The 22,250-nt window shown below is 38.9% G+C and overlaps 1 protein-coding gene across 2 annotated transcripts in view; it reads left to right on the forward strand.

Annotated features, from left to right (window-relative positions):
* Positions 1-9,410: 9,410 nt before the first annotated feature.
* Positions 9,411-22,250, forward strand: part of MnM (myomesin and myosin binding protein) — a 92,518-nt gene continuing 79,678 nt past the window's right edge. For both annotated transcript variants that reach the window (XM_083122091.1, XM_083122092.1), the window contains exon 1: positions 9,411-9,721. In XM_083122091.1, coding sequence (XP_082978217.1) covers positions 9,529-9,721 — 193 coding nt within the window. In that variant the 5' untranslated portion in view covers positions 9,411-9,528. The remainder of the gene's footprint in view (positions 9,722-22,250) is intronic.

Here is a 22,250-nt window from a genome sequence, read left to right on the forward strand (position 1 = left end):
GTAATTTTTCATTGCTTATTTAAAATTATTTTGGGTAACAATGGTATGGTAATCAACACTGGGCAAGTCAAGGTAAAAAAATGTTGTTAATTTTTGACTTCTTACAATTACATGTCTCTCTATTAACCCCAGAATTTAACAGATTAATTTATTCGTTGGCAGATAGTCTCAATGTTGCTCAGTGTTGTTTGCCTTTCCTAGTCCAGTCTCTATATGTTGTAAAGAATAGAAAAGCCAAAAATGTTTTGTTTGTTGTGAGTGTTTGGTTTGTTCACTAGGGCTGAGCCAGTACATGATAACTAGGGGGTGAATTTTTAGGTAAGATCTAGGTGTGGTCAATACGTTGATGTATCGGTATCAGAAAGTATCGGTTGGAATTTCTTTACCATTACCTGCCAATACTTTTCTGGCATTTCACAGACTCCACAAGAATGCTGTGCAACACTGTCACATAGTCTACAGACTTATTCAAAAGAGAACGGTTCAAACTGTAAATACATCACATTACTTTATAGGCTGGTGCGGGAGTATTGTAAGGAAGGGGTGAAGAAGATCTTAGTTTTAGGATTGTTAATATGAAGGAGAGATGGGAAAATTTAGTTTGGGAATCTTCTATACTACAGCATGTTGTTTTTTCTTAATATTAGATTATTAAATTAGGAACTTTTCCAAGAAATATGAAAATCAGATTTCACAATGAAACAACATTCTTAAAAAAATTACAATTTAACTTGAATTTAATTTTTTTTCTTTACTTAACTTATACTAAGTAAAAATAACATATTTTTCTGTCCAAAACTTTAGTATTCCCTAAAAAGAAAACTGTTTATTACTACTAAAAGTAGTATCTTTTATTAGTTTGTCATTTTTGAAAAATTCAATTTCTTTTAGAATTGTTCGTAGAAGGTCTTCATTGTGCAAAATTGCGACGCAACCTACACATTTTATATAATTCACAGACAGAGAAAAGTGTCAGGCACATAATTCATGATTTCATTAAGTTTGAATATCAAAGGCATCATTTTGACATCATCACCTGTCTCCTTACTGCCATTCATATTTTGTCAAAATCTTGTTTCAAATGGGAGGTGAAAGTTGGGAGGTTCTGTTCCAGTTTTCAGTGCAATAGCGAACATTCTCTGTAGCTTCTGCTACACAACTTGAGCTGAGGTCACATAGAAGCATGGGACTTTATTGTTTCACAGAGACAATTATCACTAGAGACCGTATGTTAGGCACTAAGAAATTCAAAATAGGCAGGAAAAAATGCATTAAAAATCTAGAAAATAGGCACTAAATATTGGTTACCAAATAAAATACATATTTGAATCATGGCCTATTTAATTAGGACAATATACCTAAGCAGCAGTGACGGTGCTACGGGGAGGGCTAGGGTGGGCTGAAGGCCCCCCAAAACTGGCCTCAGCCCCCCAAGATATTTGTAGTATGGTAGACTCATTTTAACCGAAAACTTAAAAAAGTTTAAGTTTACATTTTCCATTATTAAAATTCCATTGAGGCAAGTACAATGTTCAAGTACATTTTCTAGTTCAGTTAGATCGCAAAGTTACTTTTAATACGATGTGTTCTACAAACAAGGGGAGGGGGGTATATGCAGATATGACTGCCTGGATAGCAGTGGCTACCATTTGATACTACATAATGGGCCAATCATGAGTGCCAGCGAAACTTGCTACGAAATCTGTTACTTGCCTCGTAGGTGAATGACGTATTCAGTGGCTGTAAGATTGCTCTTTAATTGCTTACATTTGCAGCAAAACTTGTACATTATTAGGCTCCATAAATCGTATTGCTATATTTCTGAATAAATCTAACAGATGTGTAAAATGATTTTTTTTAAAGTAGGACAACGTTTAACATCTAAAGAGCCGTCAGTGTTCTTTTCTGTTCGTTAGTTCCTCATTCAAGTACCGACAATGGTATGAGTGTTATCGATGTTCTCTCATTGTTTTCATCGTTATATCTATCCTTATCATTGCAAATATTCAAGAGGGAGAAATAGGACATTAAGAAATCAAAGAGTACACAAAGCAACTAATTCTTAAATGTTAAGAATTGGAAATATTAAAATTGGACCTCCCCACCCTGGTTATCTAGCAGCAATACTGCTGCCTTGAAATTAAGGGGTCTCTGGTTCTATCCCCGGTCGAGGCACATATCATTAAGTGGCTCGGATTCCACTATAAGCTGTAGCTCTCGTCCCAATTAGCTTCTGTGTATATAGTGGATCTTAATACAAATCCAATCAAGTAAACATTTTTCCATACGATGCAAAAATCAGCACGCTTGGGCAAATTTAATTCTTCACAGGCCTAGGCCTGCATGCTAATTAATTATTATTTGTGATGTTAGAAAATAATTTCTGCAGTACAGTCAGTGGCCAAATTTAATTTCATGCAGAAGAATCAATCTTTGAAGCACCTCTTATAAAACTATTGATCCAATTGTGATCAATATTCAGAGCATAATATATTCGGAAATAAAATTATAATCTTCAGCAGTCACTTCTCTAACCAAAATGCCCAGTGCATGAGTTGCAACTACATATATTCATTGATTTTATGTCAATATATTTGTCTCATAGTGGAGGTGGATTTGTAGCGAAAATATTTTTGTTCCTTGAGAGTGGCACGTCCTAAGTGGACGATACTTCTCACATCTTCCCCATTTTAGCCCTAAGTTCTGAATTCCAGTCGTTGAACAAGAAAAGTAAGATATTTCATCATGGAAGAGAAAATGGTATCATTAATACAGTTTCTATTCAAGGGTGTTTTCGCTTATTTGATGCCTACTTTATTAAGTTAGTGCCACTTTTCTGAAGCATGAAAAGCTACAATCTTTATACGTTCCCTACTGTTGTGATTTGGACAGTTTAGAGTCATGGCACACTATGAGGCAGAATGGAAGCCTTCAGCAGCTGCTTGAAATGATTGAAACATTCAGAATTTCCATTTACGAACTTTATAAGCTTTGTGTTCTTGAAATGTTCATATCCCCATCAACGGTAGCTTGCGACAAACCTTCGAAATCTAATTGGTGACGAGAGATTGAGTGTTCTCTCTGTCCTGTCCTTTGAAGAGCTTGCAAAATCTTTGGATTTAAGAAAGGGTGTGGCTGCTCATAAAAACTGACGTATCTTATCGTAGTTTCTTGCTGTGGCTCATTTTCTCATTTTAGCAACAAGTTAGTCACACTGTTTACATAGAAATAGTGTTACGTGTAGTATTTATACAAATATCCGGCGAGTTGATAATGTAATGAGTGTAGTTTCTATGGTGTATTTTGTACTCTTCACATGAATAGTAAGACACTGATATTATTCCACTCAATAATGGCTTAGGAAAAGAAACAATATAATTATTGAATTTTATTTGACATAAAAGGTTCGTGACTAAAAGTACTTTTGTATATAATGGAACAAATGCAACATCTCATTGATTTATCTTGAGTTCTGATTGTAAAATATGCAATCGGTAAAATTATACCCTAAAAGTATGAAGTAAGTACATTTTGGTTGGTATTAGTTAGCACCCCCCCCCCCCCCCCACGAGAATTTGACTCCCAAATCTGTAGCCAACCCACTTATTTCAGGCTGGCGCCATCACTGCTAAGCAGGACATGTAGATTTACACTTCATGCAATGGAACCAAATCTAAATAAAATAATATGTGCATGAGTCATTGATTGCAGATGACAACAAGATGCTTCTTCAAAATTTCCACTTTCCAGTTTTGTTTTCTATCTGACAACACATTTTTAGTGTACCGAAAATGGTCTCTTTGCATCAACTGATGTTATTGGACACTTTTAAACAGCACTACAGTGTTTGGATCAACATCAGTTGAATCATTATTTTCATCTCTAAGAATCATTCCTTTGTCTTTGAACAGCTGAAAGTTCAGATTATCTGCAAGAACCCACTCACATTTTTCTCGTACAGTTCCACCTGCAACACCGGGGGTGGAATTTTTACAATATGGAGTTAAATTATAATGCATTCAGAAAATTTTAGCTATGATATATTTTAATAATTTTAGTTCAATGCAAAGTTATTTCTGAAAATCCAGTAAATAGGCATTTATAGGCATTATACGAGGGTGGTTCAGCATGCTCCGCCCCTGACATAGAAGGAACCCTCGTAGGAAAACCAAATCACTGTCACTTTTCAACATAGTCCCCTGCAACATTAACACTTCCAATCGGCCTTCCAGAGCTTCAATCCCAGTAGAAAAAGAATATTTTGGTTGGTCCTGCAACCAAGCATTCACAACATCCATAACCTCGGAATCGCTGGCAAAATGTTTTCCACGAAGGTGTTTCTTCATGTTCGGGAACAGCTGGAAGTCACTGGGGGCCAGATCTGAAGAATAAGGGGCATGAGGGACAATTTCGAACCCTGCTGCATGAATTGCAGCCACCGCAACTTGGGAGGTGTGGGTGGGAGCATTGTCACAATGGAACAACAAACCAAGGGCGAACATTCCGCGGCGTTTCTCCTTGATGGCAGTATGTAATTCTTCAATTAGGGTTGCAGAATAAACACCTGTGATTGTCTTATCCTGTTGGAGATAAACTATCAAAAGGATTCCTTCTGCATCCCAGAACACAGATGCCATCATTTTGCCCTTTGATGGTTGAACCTTGAATTTCTTTGGGGGTGGAGATGGGGGTGTTTCCATTGCATGCTTTGGCGTTTACTTTCGGGATCGAAGTGGTGAACCCACGTTTCATCCATTGTAACAAATCTCTTCAGAAACTTTGGCTTGTCAGCCTATATTGTCCGCAACAGGTTCTGACTTTCACACGACGTGTCCTCTTTTGGTTGACCGTCAGCATTCTCGGGACCCAATGTGCAGAGATTTTTTTCATTAACAAATGATGATGAATAATTGAATGCACACTGCCAGTTGAGATGCCACATGTGTCTGCTATATGGCGGACAGTCACTCGCCGGTCTGCCAAAATCATGTCATGCACTTTTGTAATCATTTCTGCTGTGGTCACCGTTGCAGATGAGCCACCACCATGCTCATCTTCACAGGTCTGCGGACCACATTTAAATTCACGGCACCATCTCTTCACTGGATCATATGAAAGGCTATAGTCTCCAAGAGTTCCCACCATATCTGCATGGATGTCTTTCGGTGTTAGATTTTTCTTGAGTAAATATTTTATCACTGCTCGGACCTCAGATTTTTCCATTGTTTCACATGTGGCTACACTTCTTACTGATCATCAACGTCAAACGAAAAGAAAAATTGTTGTAAATTCTTGAAACTTTGTGAATATTAGTCTAAAGAATGAACAATGTTACATATAAAATTACAGGTCTCTACTATCACTGGAAATGGGTCAGGGGCGGAGCATGCTGAACCACCCTCGTACATGGAAATAGGCAAAATAAACTCTTGTCTATGAACCTCTGATATCCTGATTTTAACTTATATTTAGTCATTTTTATGACATCTGTGACAATAAAAAATAGGCATTTTGCCTAATATCCGGTCTTTAGTTATCACTCTTTGGAAGCAATGTTTACAGCACTTATATCTTTCCCATTGCTTTTCTGTCTCATCATCATGTTGTTGTTAACTTTGGTACAGAAATGGATTGGAACTGAAGAAATTCATGGTAGATTCAACACAAAAACCTTAATGTGTTGTTGTATTTAAGGGCACTTCTCTGCAACGTTTTGAAAAGCTAATTGCAACAACAAGATGATTAGATGAAACAAAGCACAATAGAACATGCATATCACCAACCTCCATGGCAGAGTGTTTAGTACAGTGTGCTACGACATCAAGGCTCCTGTCTTCGAATCCCACCCTGGGTGTTCCTTGTGAGTGTCTCTCATCATCATCGTCACGGTGATCCAAAAGTGAAAGAAAAACGAAGTAAAATAAACCAAATTAATCAAAGAACATGCACATCCTGCATACAAAAGTTGTAATATCATGCAACAAGTATATCGGACTACAATTACCCACAATTCCTAAAATCCATCACTTTCATCAGCACCTGTGTATCTTGAAAGTGGTGAATCGTGATGGGTCCATCACTGATTCCATTGATGAAATAACTAATGGAATTGCACTTATGGCATTGTCATCGATTAAATAACAAATGTGTGGAATGTATTTCCACTTTGGGAGAAAGGAAACAAACCATTGGTTTCACTTGTTGCACACTTCTCTAACACCTTGCCTGCCTTTCGTATTCTGACTTCAGATGAAATGCTTTAATTGTTAGGCTAAATTCTTTCTTTTTTATATTAGGCTTAGGTTTTTTTTAGCATAAATAATACCTTTTTTGGTCCAGTCCAGTCAAACCATGATGCTAAGAGAACTAAATCTAACAGGCCTAACCTAACAACAACAAAGGGCAGGGTAAGGTGATAGGGAAGTGTGCAATAAGTGAGACCCACAAATCATCCTTGAATTTACAAATGTGAACAAAGACAGTTATGTCAGCTTACAGCCAATGCTTTGTTTTTCATAGAATATATAGTGGTGCCAGATCCACCTTCAGGACCACTAGAATACTCAGAGGTTACTGATGATTCAATTCGTTTAAGTTGGAATTCACCTTTAGAGGATGGAGGAGGTCCAATATTGAGATACATAATTACTGTAAAGAAATTAGTGGACAAGTCAGTAATCAAGTAAGTCTGTTAAGAAACAGAACGGAGGTAATGTATTGAACAATCCTTTTTTAAAATTGAAATTCAGTTATAAGCTTATATAAACAACCTATATAAGAATAAAAGTTCCGATTTTACTTTTGCACTATTGTAATTCATATTTGATAGTTGAGGTGAGTTCAATCTTGAAATGTAGTATCTAATAATGATTTACAATTCTTAATCGCCAATGTAAAGATAAAGTAATCCACTGTGCTCTGAAGACACAAGGGAAAGTATAAAGGTAAGGTTCCACACATTCTCGACCTTGACCATAGTTGAAGGTGATGTGCCAGTTGTCAATTCAAATCGCTTAGTGAAAATAAAAGAGAAAGATGATAGAAGCAGCTCGGATGATAGATAGGACATTTTTTAAAATTCATGTGATCCTGGATGCCTACGGAAAAATCTGGATCTGTATTTACACTTGTATGGATTCCATTAAATTATATTAACAGACTGTTGGAAATATGCAAACTCGATTGACAATGTAATATTATAATTTTAGCAACTTACATTTAATCAGTTAAAGAATTCATGTATGCCACTGTGGGTAATTTGTTATGCCACTGCTTACTTGAAATCCTCAAGCAAAGGAATTAACAATTCACTCGCTTATCCAACAATAGGCAGAATGTCATAAATACCATGTAGACACCAGCGTAGGCACCAGGATTAATCACCTGGGGGTGCTGAGGGGGTGCAGAATGAAATTTAGGGGGCGCGACGTTGAAAATAAAGAAAACCTAAAATATGCATGCATGTTTTTGTCCCTAAATCAATACTAATCAACATTTAGTAGGCATCTATGATAATATGCTAATGAAACTGAAGAATACTAATGACTTGCTTTATTTTTGCCTGTTATTAGCACAACAACGATGTTTGGAAATTTGAAATGAACAAGGGAGACCAATGACATATATGGAGGACTGGAGGATTTTTTGCATAGAGAGGCAAGGCAATGCAATTTTCCATGGAGAGGAATCCCTCTCCCCAATAGCATTGCTCACTCTTCCTAAAAAAAAATCTTCAGTTTGAAGTTACCATGTTCCTGCAACGCTCTTATAATAATTAACAAATGACCGTGACTGAAATGTACACTTTTAGATTGACATCCATTTTAAGTCCACTTGATAGGCTAATCGAGACTGGGCCTACAGTTTAAAATGGGATCCAAACCACTATGTACCCCACCGGGTATCTAACCCGGGATCCCTTGATTACAAGGAACAAGCAGTTGAGGTACACAATTCACTTATTAATCAAATGACAAATACGTTATATAATTATAATTAACAACAACTGCCGAGTGTTCAGTTTGCATGCGTTGGGTAAAGGAAAGAAATTGGTACTATGCAACCTAAAGTCCTACAATTTGAAAAATAAAATAACACAATAAATACGAAATCATGTAGTCACTTTTATAAAATTATTTATTCCATTTTTTTTTTTTTTTTTTTTTTTTTTTTTTTTTTTTTTTACAGCTTCACTTTTTTGAAAATGTTCTGTTGCTTTGTTCCCCCTATTTTCGTTTTACATAATGCATAGCCTACCTTTCGTTTGCCCAGATGCTGTGGTGTCACTGTCAGGACAAAACTATAAGTGCACAGTATCTTCTTAGTTAAAATCCCTTGGACCGCACTGTCCCCAATAACGAACTATAACATTCCTTCGCGAATTTTTGGTCTCTTCGTAACAGTCTTTGAAAAAGTCTGAAATAGTACGTTTACTAGAACAAATAGAATGAATTAACAAGGAAACTACCGTCACGATAAAACTCGCGTTAAATAATTTCCCAAGAACGACCTGATGATGCTTGAAAGCAACTGAAATTTTTGTTCCGATGCGACTCGAAAAGAGGAAGAACAAGTAGGCAGACAACAAAACCGTGTATCAACGGTGCAAAGGAAAACATACAACTGACACTGAGCCTGACAGAGCTATACATTTATCGAAAAACACAGACACGAACAACAAATCTGAAGAAATAAAGACAAGGGCCGCTGATCTTACAGTACAGGAAAATAATTGCGGAATCTCTTTTAGACTAGGATCAATGCTTGCCTGTTGTAAATAATAACAGCAGTCTCACTTCAGTACCTAATATTCGGCCCTCAATATGACAAAGACATGACATAATATGACATTGTAAGAGGTAATATTTTCGGTAGAATATAGGTTTTGGATAGGGGGTGCAGAAGAAAATTAAGGGGGTGCACCCCCTCTCGCCCGCCTGGTGCCGCCCCTAGTAGACACACATGTAACATGTCAATATTCATATGTTTTTAGAAATCAGAACTTTTCAAATGACATGAAAATGTTTTAATAAATGAAATTAGAAGAAATTTCAAGGAAAATATTTTTTGCATACAAACATGCACAAGTATGGTATAAATATTACTATAATAAATTATTGTTGCATATAAATTAAACAAAAAGCAATGGGTAAATTTTAAAATAATGCACTAGTAAACTTTCTATTTTTTGGAAAATGTTTGTAAGAAGCGATGTACAACAATACGCAACCTTATGCACTAAAATTTCAATAAGTTGATTTGCATAAACTGGCCCAAGAACAGCTTGTGCTTATGTAATAGTAGGTAAATTGTCTAATGCTATTTCATCCACTTCTGCCTGCTACATGCGGTTGGTACTTCAAAAGAGAAACTACCATATTAAAAACCAAAAAATTGCATATTCATTGTGAAATATTCAGTCTGGATATCGGAAATATAATATTCAAATCAAAATTGATTTGTTAGGAGTTGTGATATCAAATATGCCATTGGAATTGAAAAGCCATTTTAAGGTGAAATGTTTGACGTATGCTGTTGTCGGAGAATGTTGAAGTTCCTATTTTCAGACATGAGATACAGGTGGACCCTGCCCATACGTATTACGTAATAACTGGATTGGAAAGTGGAGCCGTGTACTTGTTCAGTGTTGCTGCTGAGAATGAAGCCGGGGTTGGTGGTGGTCTGGTGAACAAACGTCAAATCAGAATCCAAGAAGGTGTTGGTAAGTATTTAACTCTATTCAGTTGGCTCATAGAAATATCTACCTTACTTAGATAAAATATCTCTCAAGCCTGAAATGTGAAATGGTATATTAATTTGTGGTTATTTTTGGATGCTCACATGTGCGTATGATGTGAGCTAGTATTACTTAGCTGATCTCTGTGGCAGAATGTGTAGAACATCATACTATGAAGCCACGAGTTCCAAGTTTGATGAATAAAATATGGATGTGTCAATACTTTTGGTTACATATATGGAATGCAGCATAATTAAAGTTACAAGTATATATTATTATATCAGTTTGATTACATAAATGGGATACAGCAGTTATAGTTGCAAATATATATTACATACCCTTGATAACATATTTGGGATGTAGATCAGCATAATGAAAGTTTCATACATGTTGATATATACGCGTATATTGTATCAAATTATTATGTATATGGGTGATACAGAGAAGGTAGTTGTAGATATGCTGTAGAAATTCTTCTATGCTGTAGGGTGATGTTTCTAAGAGAGAGTTTTTAATTTGTTTTTGAATAGCTTAAGATTTTTTCCTCATTTATTTCACATGGAAGTTTATTGTATAGTAGTGTTCCTGTGTTTTTGGTACTTTGTGACAGTCAGATTTACCGACGTCATTATTATTATTATTGTCCATAGCGGTAAAAAATGTGTTGATTCAAAGCGTTGAGAGTTTTAATTTGTAAGAATACATATTTGATTTTTGCCAAGCCGACGGGAGGAACGAGACGTTCGCGTGTCTTAAGGGTGAGCACCTGAAGGGTCACGTTATGCATCTAAAGCTTAGGAAATTCGACCGTAGTGACAAACATTTAAATATCTCGGTTTCCAGCGGTCAGATTCATGTGAAACTTATACCAGCGCAGCAGCATGTGTGCAAGGACGGATGTGTGGAGTTTCGTCGCGATCAAGCAACAATTACGGACGCCAGATCAAATCGGTTGTAATTGATCAGTTTGTGGACACCGATTGCAATTGAGCTATGGGCGACAGCGAGGCTGAGGCTTAATCCGCAGAAACTCAACTTCGAGCACGGCTCGTCCCAGTTGGGAGACAATAGAGCAAAGTGGAATGACCTCTTCGGAAGCGTGACTTCAACGAACGCCTAGCGTCTTTTTTCAAAATCTAAATAAAACAAAGGACATGGTTTTTCGATACACAGTCTTACCGCGATCCTTGTAGCGACAGCAGCTCCGTGCTACCTCTCCGTATACAGTTTTGCCGCGATTCTTGTAACGAGAGCGCCTTCGTGCTACCTCTTTGTGTACAGTGGACTTTGTTGTGTTTTGCGAACACCAGTGTGTGATAGGCAGTAAGTCTACACGAGTGCGCCTACCTCAACCGCTGGGAGAAGTTGAAGCGAGACCGTGTTTTCGTGATTACCTTACGCCGTTTATAATTTTTGAGAAACGAGGAACACCGGAAACTATGGCGGGCTAGAGGAAGAAGAGAGATGAGGGCGTTACCGTCGATTCGCCCGATGTCAGAAGAGACTACGCCGACGATGCCTACCAGCCGCCGCGGAGAGAGAGAGAGAAACGACGAGCCACGCCGATGATGCCTATCCGCCGCCACGGAGAGAGAGAGAGAGACGTCGAGCGCCGCCCTGTCGACACTCCGATGATGCCTACCAGCCGCCACGTTGATGTCCCGACGCCCAGACCACGGAGATGTTCACCGATCCCGAGGGGAAGAGAAACCGAGGAACCGGACGTATGAACACTTTTCGCATCTTCATCGTCGCGACCAAGGAAACCTTTCGTGTGAATACTATGTGTTTTCAATCACCCATAAAGACGCCAGGATGCACCTCGGAAGCTCAGAGATGGTAATGTATTCATCTGTGTGATTGTCAGCACGTGACGGCCCGATTGATTTAGAGAACGCCCTTGAAATTCGTCAACATTTTTGAAAATGCCCACTCAACTCGAAACTTCATATCAAACTCCCGTCGTGCTTGTCACTTGTAATCTATTCGTCTCAGGTCAATTTTTCTTATTCCTTGTGATAATTTTTTAATGATCTTAAATTCATTGTTGTTTGTGCTCCTTTGTATTTGTTTAAAGTGCGTACCATTAGAGTAAAGCGCCGCCCACTTAATTGTTTAATCTACTGGAGGTTTGTTCATTTTTTATGCGTCAGTGCTGTGTCGCTGCTAGCTATGTCAGGCTGCATGTGTGATTATTTGTTAAAAGTATTTGCCTGGTAATATGAATTGCTCGTCGCGGCGAAGTGTTTAAGTCCCGCCTGCTAGAGAGTATATGTTTGCGTCACTCAACGGAGGTTATTTGTTATGTTTGAACCACGTGAGGTCTTGTAAAAGGAAAACGTCCGCCCACGTGAATGTAATTGCCGTTGAGACGCCTTTGTTTATGCTGATCAAATAATGTATTGTCACCGCGCCGACTAGTTTCTTTTTAAAAAAGGTGAACTTAAGTAAGGGCTGGCTAGGATTTGAGTAGCACTGGAGCAAAATCACAAATGACCTGATTAGACAAAAAGTAAGGTAAAATTAATTGAGAATGCAATAATTAGGGCTTATCGTCATAACACCTGTACATGTCATGTATCATTCTTTGTGTCGATGACCCCGTGAGGATTGATTCTGTGAGTGAAAGTGAGAGTGAAAGAGGGGGAGATGTAGTAAATTGATCTTTGTTGATTATGAATAGAATATACTTTTTATTTTCATGTTAATTTTGGGCTATATCATTTCGTACGCATGTCGCTACCCGTGATTTTCAGGTATGCAGCTAGCCGCTTCCCGGCTACAGGTAAAGAGGTGGTTATCTGAAAGTACATATGTCTTTGTTTTTATTCGATATGGCTTATCACTATGCACTGTCGGTCACCGGTTCCTACACACGAACTTAACCTGGACCGTAACGCTATTTCGCTTGTCCGAGGGAGATTTTGCCGCCTCTATCTAGGTAGTGGTAGCATTTGTTTTCCCGGGCAAGGGAGGGCGTTCACACAACTTCTTTCGTATAGGTTTAGTCTGTGGTTGTGTATGTATATTTTTTCCTTTGTTCTTGTGTTATGATTATGTATATTACTATTTTTATTGAAGTTTTTGAAACATCACTCTACAGCATAGAAGACTTTCTACAACATATCTAAAACTACTTTCTCTTTATCACCCACATACATAATCATAATCACATAATCACACAGTCTTCATGCAAGGCCACTACTGCCGAATGCGGCAAATGCAATGAGCCCAATCATGGGTCAGAGCCATGTCCATCTACACCCAAGTGTGTTAACTGCAAAGGCAAGCGCCCAGTCTGGCATCGTGACTGCACCAGTTTCCAAGAGGAAAAGAAGATCCGAGAGTTGGTCGTCACAGAGAAAATCTCTGCTAGTCATGCAAAGCGCCGTCTCCGTGAAAGCGTACGCAATACTTTACCTGTGCCATTCGCTACAGCTGCTTCTAATGCTCTTGTCCGTCGCAGTATTGGCGTTCAAACCAGCAACGTGTCCACTCAGACAACAACCCTTCCTGAAGCAGCTCGCCCCGCTTCGAGGAAACCAGCAACCACTCTTCACTCCACAGAGGAAAAGTTCAAGCAGGTGCATACGAAGGAATATTTTCTGAAGTCTACTAGCTCTCCAGTGAGGGTGGCAGCCACCACCCTGAAACTTAAGGCGCAGCTGACAGCACCCGCCACCACTCCCCCTTCTTCATCCCCTACGCCCTCTGTGTCCTTACCCGAGGACATGATACAGGACGAAGCCGCGGATGAAGAAATTATCAAGGTGACAGGGCCTAGAAATAGCGTACGCCTCAAAAGGTAACTATAATACCTCCAGCTATGGCTTATTGTCTCCAATGGAACCTTAACGGTTTCCGTATGCATCTCGAGGAACTGCAAATCTTAATATCTGAATTTGACCCTGCGATCATATGTCTCCAAGAGACACATTTTCGTCCAAATGAATCAGTGATTCTGAAAGGATACACGCTTTACCGCACCGACAAGCTTCCTGAGGGTCATCGTGCACAAGGTGGTGTTGCAATCGGTGTTCGAAATACCATCCACTCAACGCCAATCTTTCTCACCACCCCCCTCCAAGCTGTCGCTGTGCAGGTTCATCTACCACAGCCAATATCTGTGTGCTGTGTCTACATCACAAGGGAGGAGCTATTCTCTCTTCCAGGGACGTAGCTAGGTTGATCAGTTTGGGGGGGGGGCAAAACTTAAGATTTTTTTTCTATCAAACCATTAAAAACTAACAAACTATTAATATACCATATAGGCCTACATATACGTACAGTATATGTGTGTGCTTTATTTATATATAGCCCCCTAAAATTTACGAATAATAGACTCGCGAAATCCACGGCCATTATTCGGGAATCTAAATGCAGAATGAACTTATAAACTTAATGGCATCTAGACAGTCTTTAAAAACCCATGTATTTTCTCTTATGTCAGATTTTTGAGACACCAAGAACAATGTCATTAGTCCTTACTCCTTACTCCTTAGATTTGTAAATTTGCTCGAAGAAAATTGAGAAGTAGAGAAAACCCTCTTCCGTATATAAAAAGGTGCTGGAATCAGGTGCACAAGTATGACAACGGTGCGAAAATGAAATGATTGTGTAATGAGTTCAAGATAGGCATCCCATGTATATTGTTTATACCAGAATCGAATCCGGCGCCCTTTAGTGCAAGGCGACACAGTTAATCACTATTCTATGGGACATGCCCGAGTCTTTTGTGACGTCGTACTGTCCACATTGGAGAATGATGACTATATATATGAAATTTTATGCACACATCTAATTTCTTAAAAGTAATCATCTTTGTGCGTGAAACTGATTATACAATAGATGGCAATAGAAATAACAAAATTCCCGCGCACTAAAACTATTGCGCTCTCGTCATTGGTACGACAGGTTCAAGGTTTGATCTCTGGAAGGAACTCCAAAATTTCTGTAATGGTCCAACATCGTGAGAACAATTGGGAAGCTACTTGAAATCAATATGTAAGCGAATCCCACTCTCAAAACTAGATGGGACTCGATGTGATGACCTCGCGTCACCGAATAAAAAAACACTTCACAGGCTTTGTCCTTCAAAATTAATTTTACTGAATAATTGTAGTTTTCTTTAGAGTAACTAAACATTGCTTTTTTGCACAGTATAATGTTGCTTTCTTTCATCCTACTTTCATAGTTATACATTCAAAGGATTCCACTCCCGAAGCATGAGCATAACGCGCTACGAAACCAGAGGTTCCAGGTTCGGACCTCTGACAGGTGTGGTTGCATCATGACTCTCGCCATCGCTATTCCTTCGGTTCATCATTCAATGTCATCGTCGCATTTAACCCAAGAGGTAGAAAAGCGGCGTAAAATAACAAAATAGAAATGATTGATTGACTTGGTTCATTTTACATCACTTTTCTGAAACTTTTTGGCTAATCGTGAAGATGAGAATGAGTTAAGATTAAATTGATGAAAGGACCATTACAAAGAAGACACATGCCCAGGCCGGGATTCGAACCCCGGACACTCTGCTTCGTAGCGTAACCTGCTAACCACTCCACCACGGAGTTGTCGGCCCAAATTGAAATGAAAATTAGAAAATGCCATCTTGAATTTGCAGGTACAGAGTTCACCTCCATGGGCAAAAGATTTTCTCTCCCACTAGGATAGGCAAATAACAGAAAATGCTTGATAAGTAATTTGGCTCTCCATATTTCATGATATTATGTAAGTAACTATTATACTACTTTCGTGCGTAAATTATTCATTAATCAATGTAGCGCTGCATTACTTCGGCAGGACAGACCATGATTCCTTACGAGTAACCATGATCCCTTGGGACGCATTTGGCGCATGCGCAGTAGTGTAAACAAAGATGGCGGCATGTAGTGTATCTGTTGCTGTGGAACGGCGGTGTATAATGAAATTTCTCGTGAAGTAGAAGGTGAAACCTGCTGAAATTTTGCGTAGATTGCAAGCACAGTATGGTGAACAAACACTGTCACGGGCAAGAGTGTACGAATGGTGTGAACAGTTCAGTGAAGGGCGGGAGTTGGTAGCAAATGAATCGTACGGACACGTTCGCCCAACTGCAGTCACTCGGTGAATATCGGTGTTGAACAAGTTATCCATGTGGATTTTTTGGAGAAGGGTGCCACAATTAATGCCCAGCATTACTCAACACTGCTTCACGGTGCTGTACGTGCGGTCGTTCGGAAGAAAAGACGTGGACTGTTGTCGAAACATGTCATTCTTCTCCATGACAATGCCAGGGCACACACGGCCCATTTGACTCAAACAACACTGGGAAGTTTTACAGTCCTTACAGCCCATATGTAGCCCCCAGTGATTTCCACTTGTCTGGGGCTCTTCAAGAGCATTTGGGCGGGATGCGCTTCCAGACAGATGAGGAACTCAAGAACGCTGTCCTGCAGTGGTTACGACACCAACCTACTTCTTTTTATGCCAAAGGCATCAAGGAACTTCCACAACGACGGCAACGGTGTCTGGATGTTCAGGGGGAATACTTTGAAAAACTGACATAGTTCGGTGCTTCTATGCATTTGTATGTATATTTCCTGTCTATAAATAAAAGTCTTGGTCAACCTTGAACGACCCTTGTAACTTCGGATTGATTCTATTTGTATGTGTAGTCAACTTTCCCGCCTAAGCAGCAGCCACAGCGTCTGCATTTGTTGGGCCAGGGTTGTTAAAGATCCAGGAATTTTAAATAAATTCAATTCCGGTTCAGGAGAGAAGATCAGCAAGCGTAAATGGGTTCTGGACCGTAAGGAACCTTTTCATCTGTAAAGTTTTCAATTCGGTCCAGGAATATTTTTTCCAGATGAATTTAAATTCGGTCCAGGACCCTTTCTTCCTGATTATTTAAATACGGTCAACGAACATTTTTTCCGGATCAGTTTAAATAGGGTCGAAGTTCCGTATTGAAATGAAACAATTCGCAACTTGGTACGAATTTAAATTGTGCGAGAAAAAAGGTTCCGGTCCTGTTACGGAACCCTATAGAACAGGGCCTCCCCGATGGCATAGTGGTAGCATCGTTGCCTTGTAGTCAAGGGGTCCCAGGTTCGATACCGGGTGGAGGCACATAGTGATTCGGATCCCACTTTAAACTGTAGTTCCAGTCCCGATTAGCCTTATTGTGAATAAAGTGGACTTAAAACCCCAAATCAACCAACTAACCCTATAGAACAAATTAAATGTATGCGTTCCTTGATCTTTAACAATCCCAGGGTTGTTTTAATAGTCCATGAATTGTAAATAAATTCATTTCCCATCCGGGAGAGAAAATCAACTAGTGTAAATGGGTTCTAGGCCTGAATTCGGTCCAGGAACTTTTTTTTTCTGTATGAATATAAATCCTGTGCAGGAATTCTTTTTCCGGTTCATTTTAAATATTGTACACGAAGATTGTTTGCGGCTGAATTTAAATACGGTGCAGGAACCCTTTTATAGGTTGAATTTTAATACGGTCCAGGAACCTTTTTTAATGGAACAATGCACTACTTGGACCGAATTTAAATTGTGCGAGAAAAAAGGTTCCGCTCCTGCAACGGAACCCAATAAAACCCATTAGAATGTATGGGTTCCTGAACTTTTGACAACCCTGGTGGAGGCTAAATGAAGAAAAATCACAAAAAGTCGCAATATTTGTCATGAATGTAAAATTTTCCAGCAAATGTAGAACAGTTTGCCGGGGCCACGTGAATGTTTCGGGGGGCCAGTGCCCCCCGTGCCCCTCTCTAACGACGTCCCTGCTCTCTTGAAGACCTCCTTTCTGTATTCGAACAACTTCCGTCTCCTATGGTTCTTTTGGACGATTTGAGTTCTTACCATCGTTTGTGGGGCTCCGTTCGTACAGAGCCCCGGGGTCAAATTGTAGATCAATTCCGTGAGGCGTCAGGTTTAACGTTGCTGAATGATGGAACTCCCCCCATATTTCAGTCCATCCTCAGGCACATACTCTGCATTGGACTTGTCCTTTTGCAGTCCCAGCTTTGCTCCTACCACCTCTTGGAGTGTTCACAACGATCTCTGTGGGAGTGATCACTTCCCTCTGTTTCTCAACTTCAAACATCTTCACTCTTCAGAACTCACGTTATATCTCCGAAACCCACAACGGGATTCTTTGGTACTTTTTGTGAGGAATACATCTCAAGTAGTAAGTACTACGTGCTCCAGCAAGTTTCGTTCCATTTTTTTGACTGTTCAGGTTAAACTCTAATTTGACTGGACTATTGCGTGCTCTAAACTCCACTAGGCTATACCAGCGATGACAGTGTAGGGACATGGAGATTAAGAAACAAAAATTGCTGAAATTTCAGAAGGTCAGATACAATTTTGCCGGCCTCTGTGGCGCAGTGGTCAGAGTCGCATGCTACAAAGCTAGAGGTCCCAGGTTGGAATCTTTGTTAAACATGGGTCTATCACGATTCATCAGTTCATCTTTCATCCTCATCGTCGCGATTTACCCAAAAGGTAGAAAGTAGGCTACTTCTTTCTTATTATTTTTCTTTCTTTCTTTGTGTTTTCTCTTCTTCCTCTGTTTGCCTTTCTCTTTCTACCGTGCGTTCATTTCGATCTGCAGCCGAGAGATCGGGAGAAGCGTGGCGGGCGGCGCTGACGGAGATGCCGACATTTGCGGCCTGTAATGCCCGCTTATTTTTATAGACATATGCAGACATTTATATAAATATTGCAAAACGATCACTAACCTGTGTTATAACACGCAAAAGTTCTTCTGTAATTCATCCAAGTTCTGCTCTTATATACACAAAAAAAATACGCTTTAGAAACGATGTTAAGAGCCACAGATAATAAAACATTTTAATCATAGTTTTGACCAGTAACGTCCTGCTTAAGTTTATATCCTTGAAAGAGTTTTGTGCCGATGGGGATCGTTTGGAGGTTTTGAATGTGCAACACTGTATCAAGATTACGCTGTAGAAGAAACCGTTAAAAGTCAATAGTGTTCGTGAGCTTCCTTGCAATCCGAAATCTCCGAGCTCGAGTTTTTTGTTCCTCCGCGACTAGATGAAGACAGAGTTGTGAATATAGTGGCGAGCAATGTAAACCAAGAGCGTGTTAATTTCGTACTGTGCGCAAGAGTGTTATTCTTGGTTACTTGCAGTTACTTGTTTGTGTTATTGTAGTGTGTATGTGTGACGTGTCAGTGAGACGATTGGAATGCCAGCCGCAAGATTCACGTTAGAACAAAGATTTTTTTATGTATGGCACGTACCTACGTGAAAACAAACTCGTGTCGAGACGTGTGTAGGTAATTTGTACAGAAATTCCCATGCGTTTCAACTCCACACAGAGATACGGTTAGACATCTTGTCCTTAAATTACGAGAAACTGTATCGTTAAATTTCAAAACACCTAAGCAAAAACGACGGATTCTAACCGAAGCAAAACTCGATGATATTGGTGCAGCGTTAGAACGTTCTCCAAACAAACCTCTACGCCGTGTTTCACAAGAGGTGGGCGTGTCAAAATCATCGGCACATACAGTCACTAAGCTACTAAAATTAAAACCATACTCTTATAACACAGGTTAGTGCTCGTTTTGCAATATTTATATAAATGTCTGCATATGTCCATAAAAATAAGCGGGCATTTCAGGCCGCAAATGTCGGCATCTCCGTCAGTGCCGCCCGCCACGCTTCTCCCGATCTCTCGGCTGCTGATCGAAATGGACGCACGGTATAACTTCTGTATTTCTGCCTCTCTCTATTTCCCTCCCCATCTCTCTCTCTCTCTCTGTATCTTTATATCTCTCAAGATAAAATCTTCATCCGGGCGAGTGGAGTTTTGGCGCCCGCTACTTTCCGCCAATAAGAACATGACCATGTTATGTATTTACGATTTTAATAAGACAAGATAATAACCTTATTATTTTTTTTAATACTTGAAGTGTTACTGTTAAAGAACACGTTTATTGCAGGTATATGTTAATTTAATACCTGCGTAATGACATCAAAATAACAGAAATCCTTTAGCTTAAATTGCTACATGCTTTGCATATAATTACTATGTTATGCAGCAGTTACTTCAGTTAATTTTTGTCTGCCCAAAACCAACATTTTTTTAAACAAATAGCCACGCTTATGTTATCAATCGGATATAAGGTTTCGGCGCTATTCAAGGGGGGCACTGTGCGAATTAAACTCTTTTGCTTTGGTGGGGGATACCCACTCCAAGGCCACCCGCAGGATTTTTCTCAGGGGGCAAAGTATGATTCCATATCTTGTCCTTCAGTCATAGAAACTTGTATTGTTGTTTTTGTTATTATTATATTATTGTTATATTATTATTATTACAAATAATACAAATACAATACAAATCATAAAATTCAAATTCAATTTCAAATACTTTGGCGCTGTATACAGTTCAGACTCTGGTCTGCAAACTGTATTCGCCTTACTTTCTTTCCATAAACATCTATAACTTTGTTCATGAACAGTTCTTTACCTTTTTTGTACTTTTTCATAGTGCACAGACATCAAAAGATCTTACTGTCTTTCATAGTACTTCTGGCCCATCTATTTGCATGCCGAATGGTACTGTACAAATAGTAATAATTGAAAATGACGGAGTGTGAATTATCGAGGTCATATACCGACTTCTCGAAATCCCGAACAGCCGAGAAATTCCAAAGGATTTTATTTAAAAGATCTTGATATTTTGTGCACGATAAGTGTCTGAAATTTCTTCAAATTAACAGTTTTTATTCCAGAAATGCAAAAATAATCACTTCAAAAGGAAATAGTGTGTACAATTCGGATTGGATGAAAAATGCGCTGTCCAAATTTCGCTCAAATGGAATGTTGCGACATTGTTCTCAGCTTCCTGAAGGAAAGAAGCGCGCCTGCGTATGATTCACTGCTGAGAGCAATGCATCCCTTCGCTACCAACTATTTATTTCGTTTCATTTCAGGTGTGACTTCTTTTGTGTGTTACACTATGGAGATTCTTACAACAGCTAAGGGCAATACTTCAGGTGAAAGAATTACTATTCTGAGCGCAGGAAAAGGGAGAGAGAGATTACAGATTTATGGCAACTTTTTCATGGACGGAACGTTTAAAAGTTCAAGCAAACAGTTTTGCCAAATTTACACAATTCACGCCGATTTTGGGAGCAACAACGAAGAGACGAACATACATCCGATCGTGTTTGCTTTGTTGCCTAACAAGAAGAAGGATACTTATGATTAGGGCTCGCAAGTTGAGGAAAAATCCTTTTTTTCCTAGTGTCCGAAGACGAGGCCCAACATAATATATGTTCATTTTGGGTCATTGTAGGCCAGAAAAAGGAGGGTTTTATTTGTCCTTTTTTGCCTTTTTCGATGTTTTTTGGCTTATTTGTCCTTTTTTAGCCTTTTTTTAGGTATTAACGGCTTTTTTGCAACTTCACCTTCTTTGGACTACGTTTTTGCTGCCCATTCTCAATTCGAATCATCATCAGTTCATCACCTCTTAAACATCCTTTATGCAGTAAAGAAATAAAAAAGAGAAATAATATATTTGAACCATCCCTGAAACGAGAGAAAAACATTTTTGGACGACTGAAGCAGGTAACCCTAGTGTGGTTAGGCCAAATATGATTCTTCAAATACGATTTTTCAAATTACATTAATCTAAGAAATATATAACCTCTGAAAGAAGATGCATTTCATTCATATAGTTTTTTCGCACTGTGTGTTCCATACCACCATAATTTTGTATTTTTTTTATTCATTAAATATGTAATTAAAACTGAAGTTATTAATTAATTTGGATCACATTTATACATCCTTTTTCCCCTTTTTAGGTCCTTTTTTTGATATTTTTAGGTCTTTTTATAGGCCTTTTTTGGCAATTTATAGGTCTTCAACTTCCGAGCTCCACTTATGATCGACATTAGATCGTGTCTCAGAGTGTATCATTCTTACAAAAGCTGCAGTAAACTCGATAAACGGACGATATGACAAAGCTTTCTAGCAAGAAATTAACGTCGAAGTTTTTATAAACATATTTTAAACACGCCTAAATAGTTGAAAGATATTTCAATTATTTAGCCAATCCACAGCCTGGAAAAAGTGGGAATCAAATATTAAATAAATAGAATACATGGATATTTTTTTTTTTTTTAATAGAGTGGGGAAGGGCCATTAATGTTTCTTGGAAGTGTGAGCGGATATTTCACTGAGCGTATATTTCGCTGAGCGAAACTTTCGCGACACCTACAATTCGTGGTTTAAACCGAAAATTTTCCGACCTGATTGGGAAATGGAGGATTTTTTTAGTCCCGAATGTCAGAATTATTAATATTTCATTCCCAATCCAGTCCCGACCAAAATTGTTCCATCCGGCACACCACAAGCAAGACGCTGTACCACAAGTTAGGGCAGTCAACATGATTCTAATGTCTGATTGAAAACGTTCTTTCGTTATTCTGTTGGATACGATAGTTCTTTGTAATAAAATATCGCTACAATTTCACCAT

The sequence above is a fragment of the Lepisma saccharinum genome, chromosome 5, assembly GCF_977018435.1.
Source record: "Lepisma saccharinum chromosome 5, izLepSacc3.1, whole genome shotgun sequence".
NCBI classification, from domain to species: Eukaryota; Metazoa; Arthropoda; class Insecta; order Zygentoma; family Lepismatidae; genus Lepisma; species Lepisma saccharinum.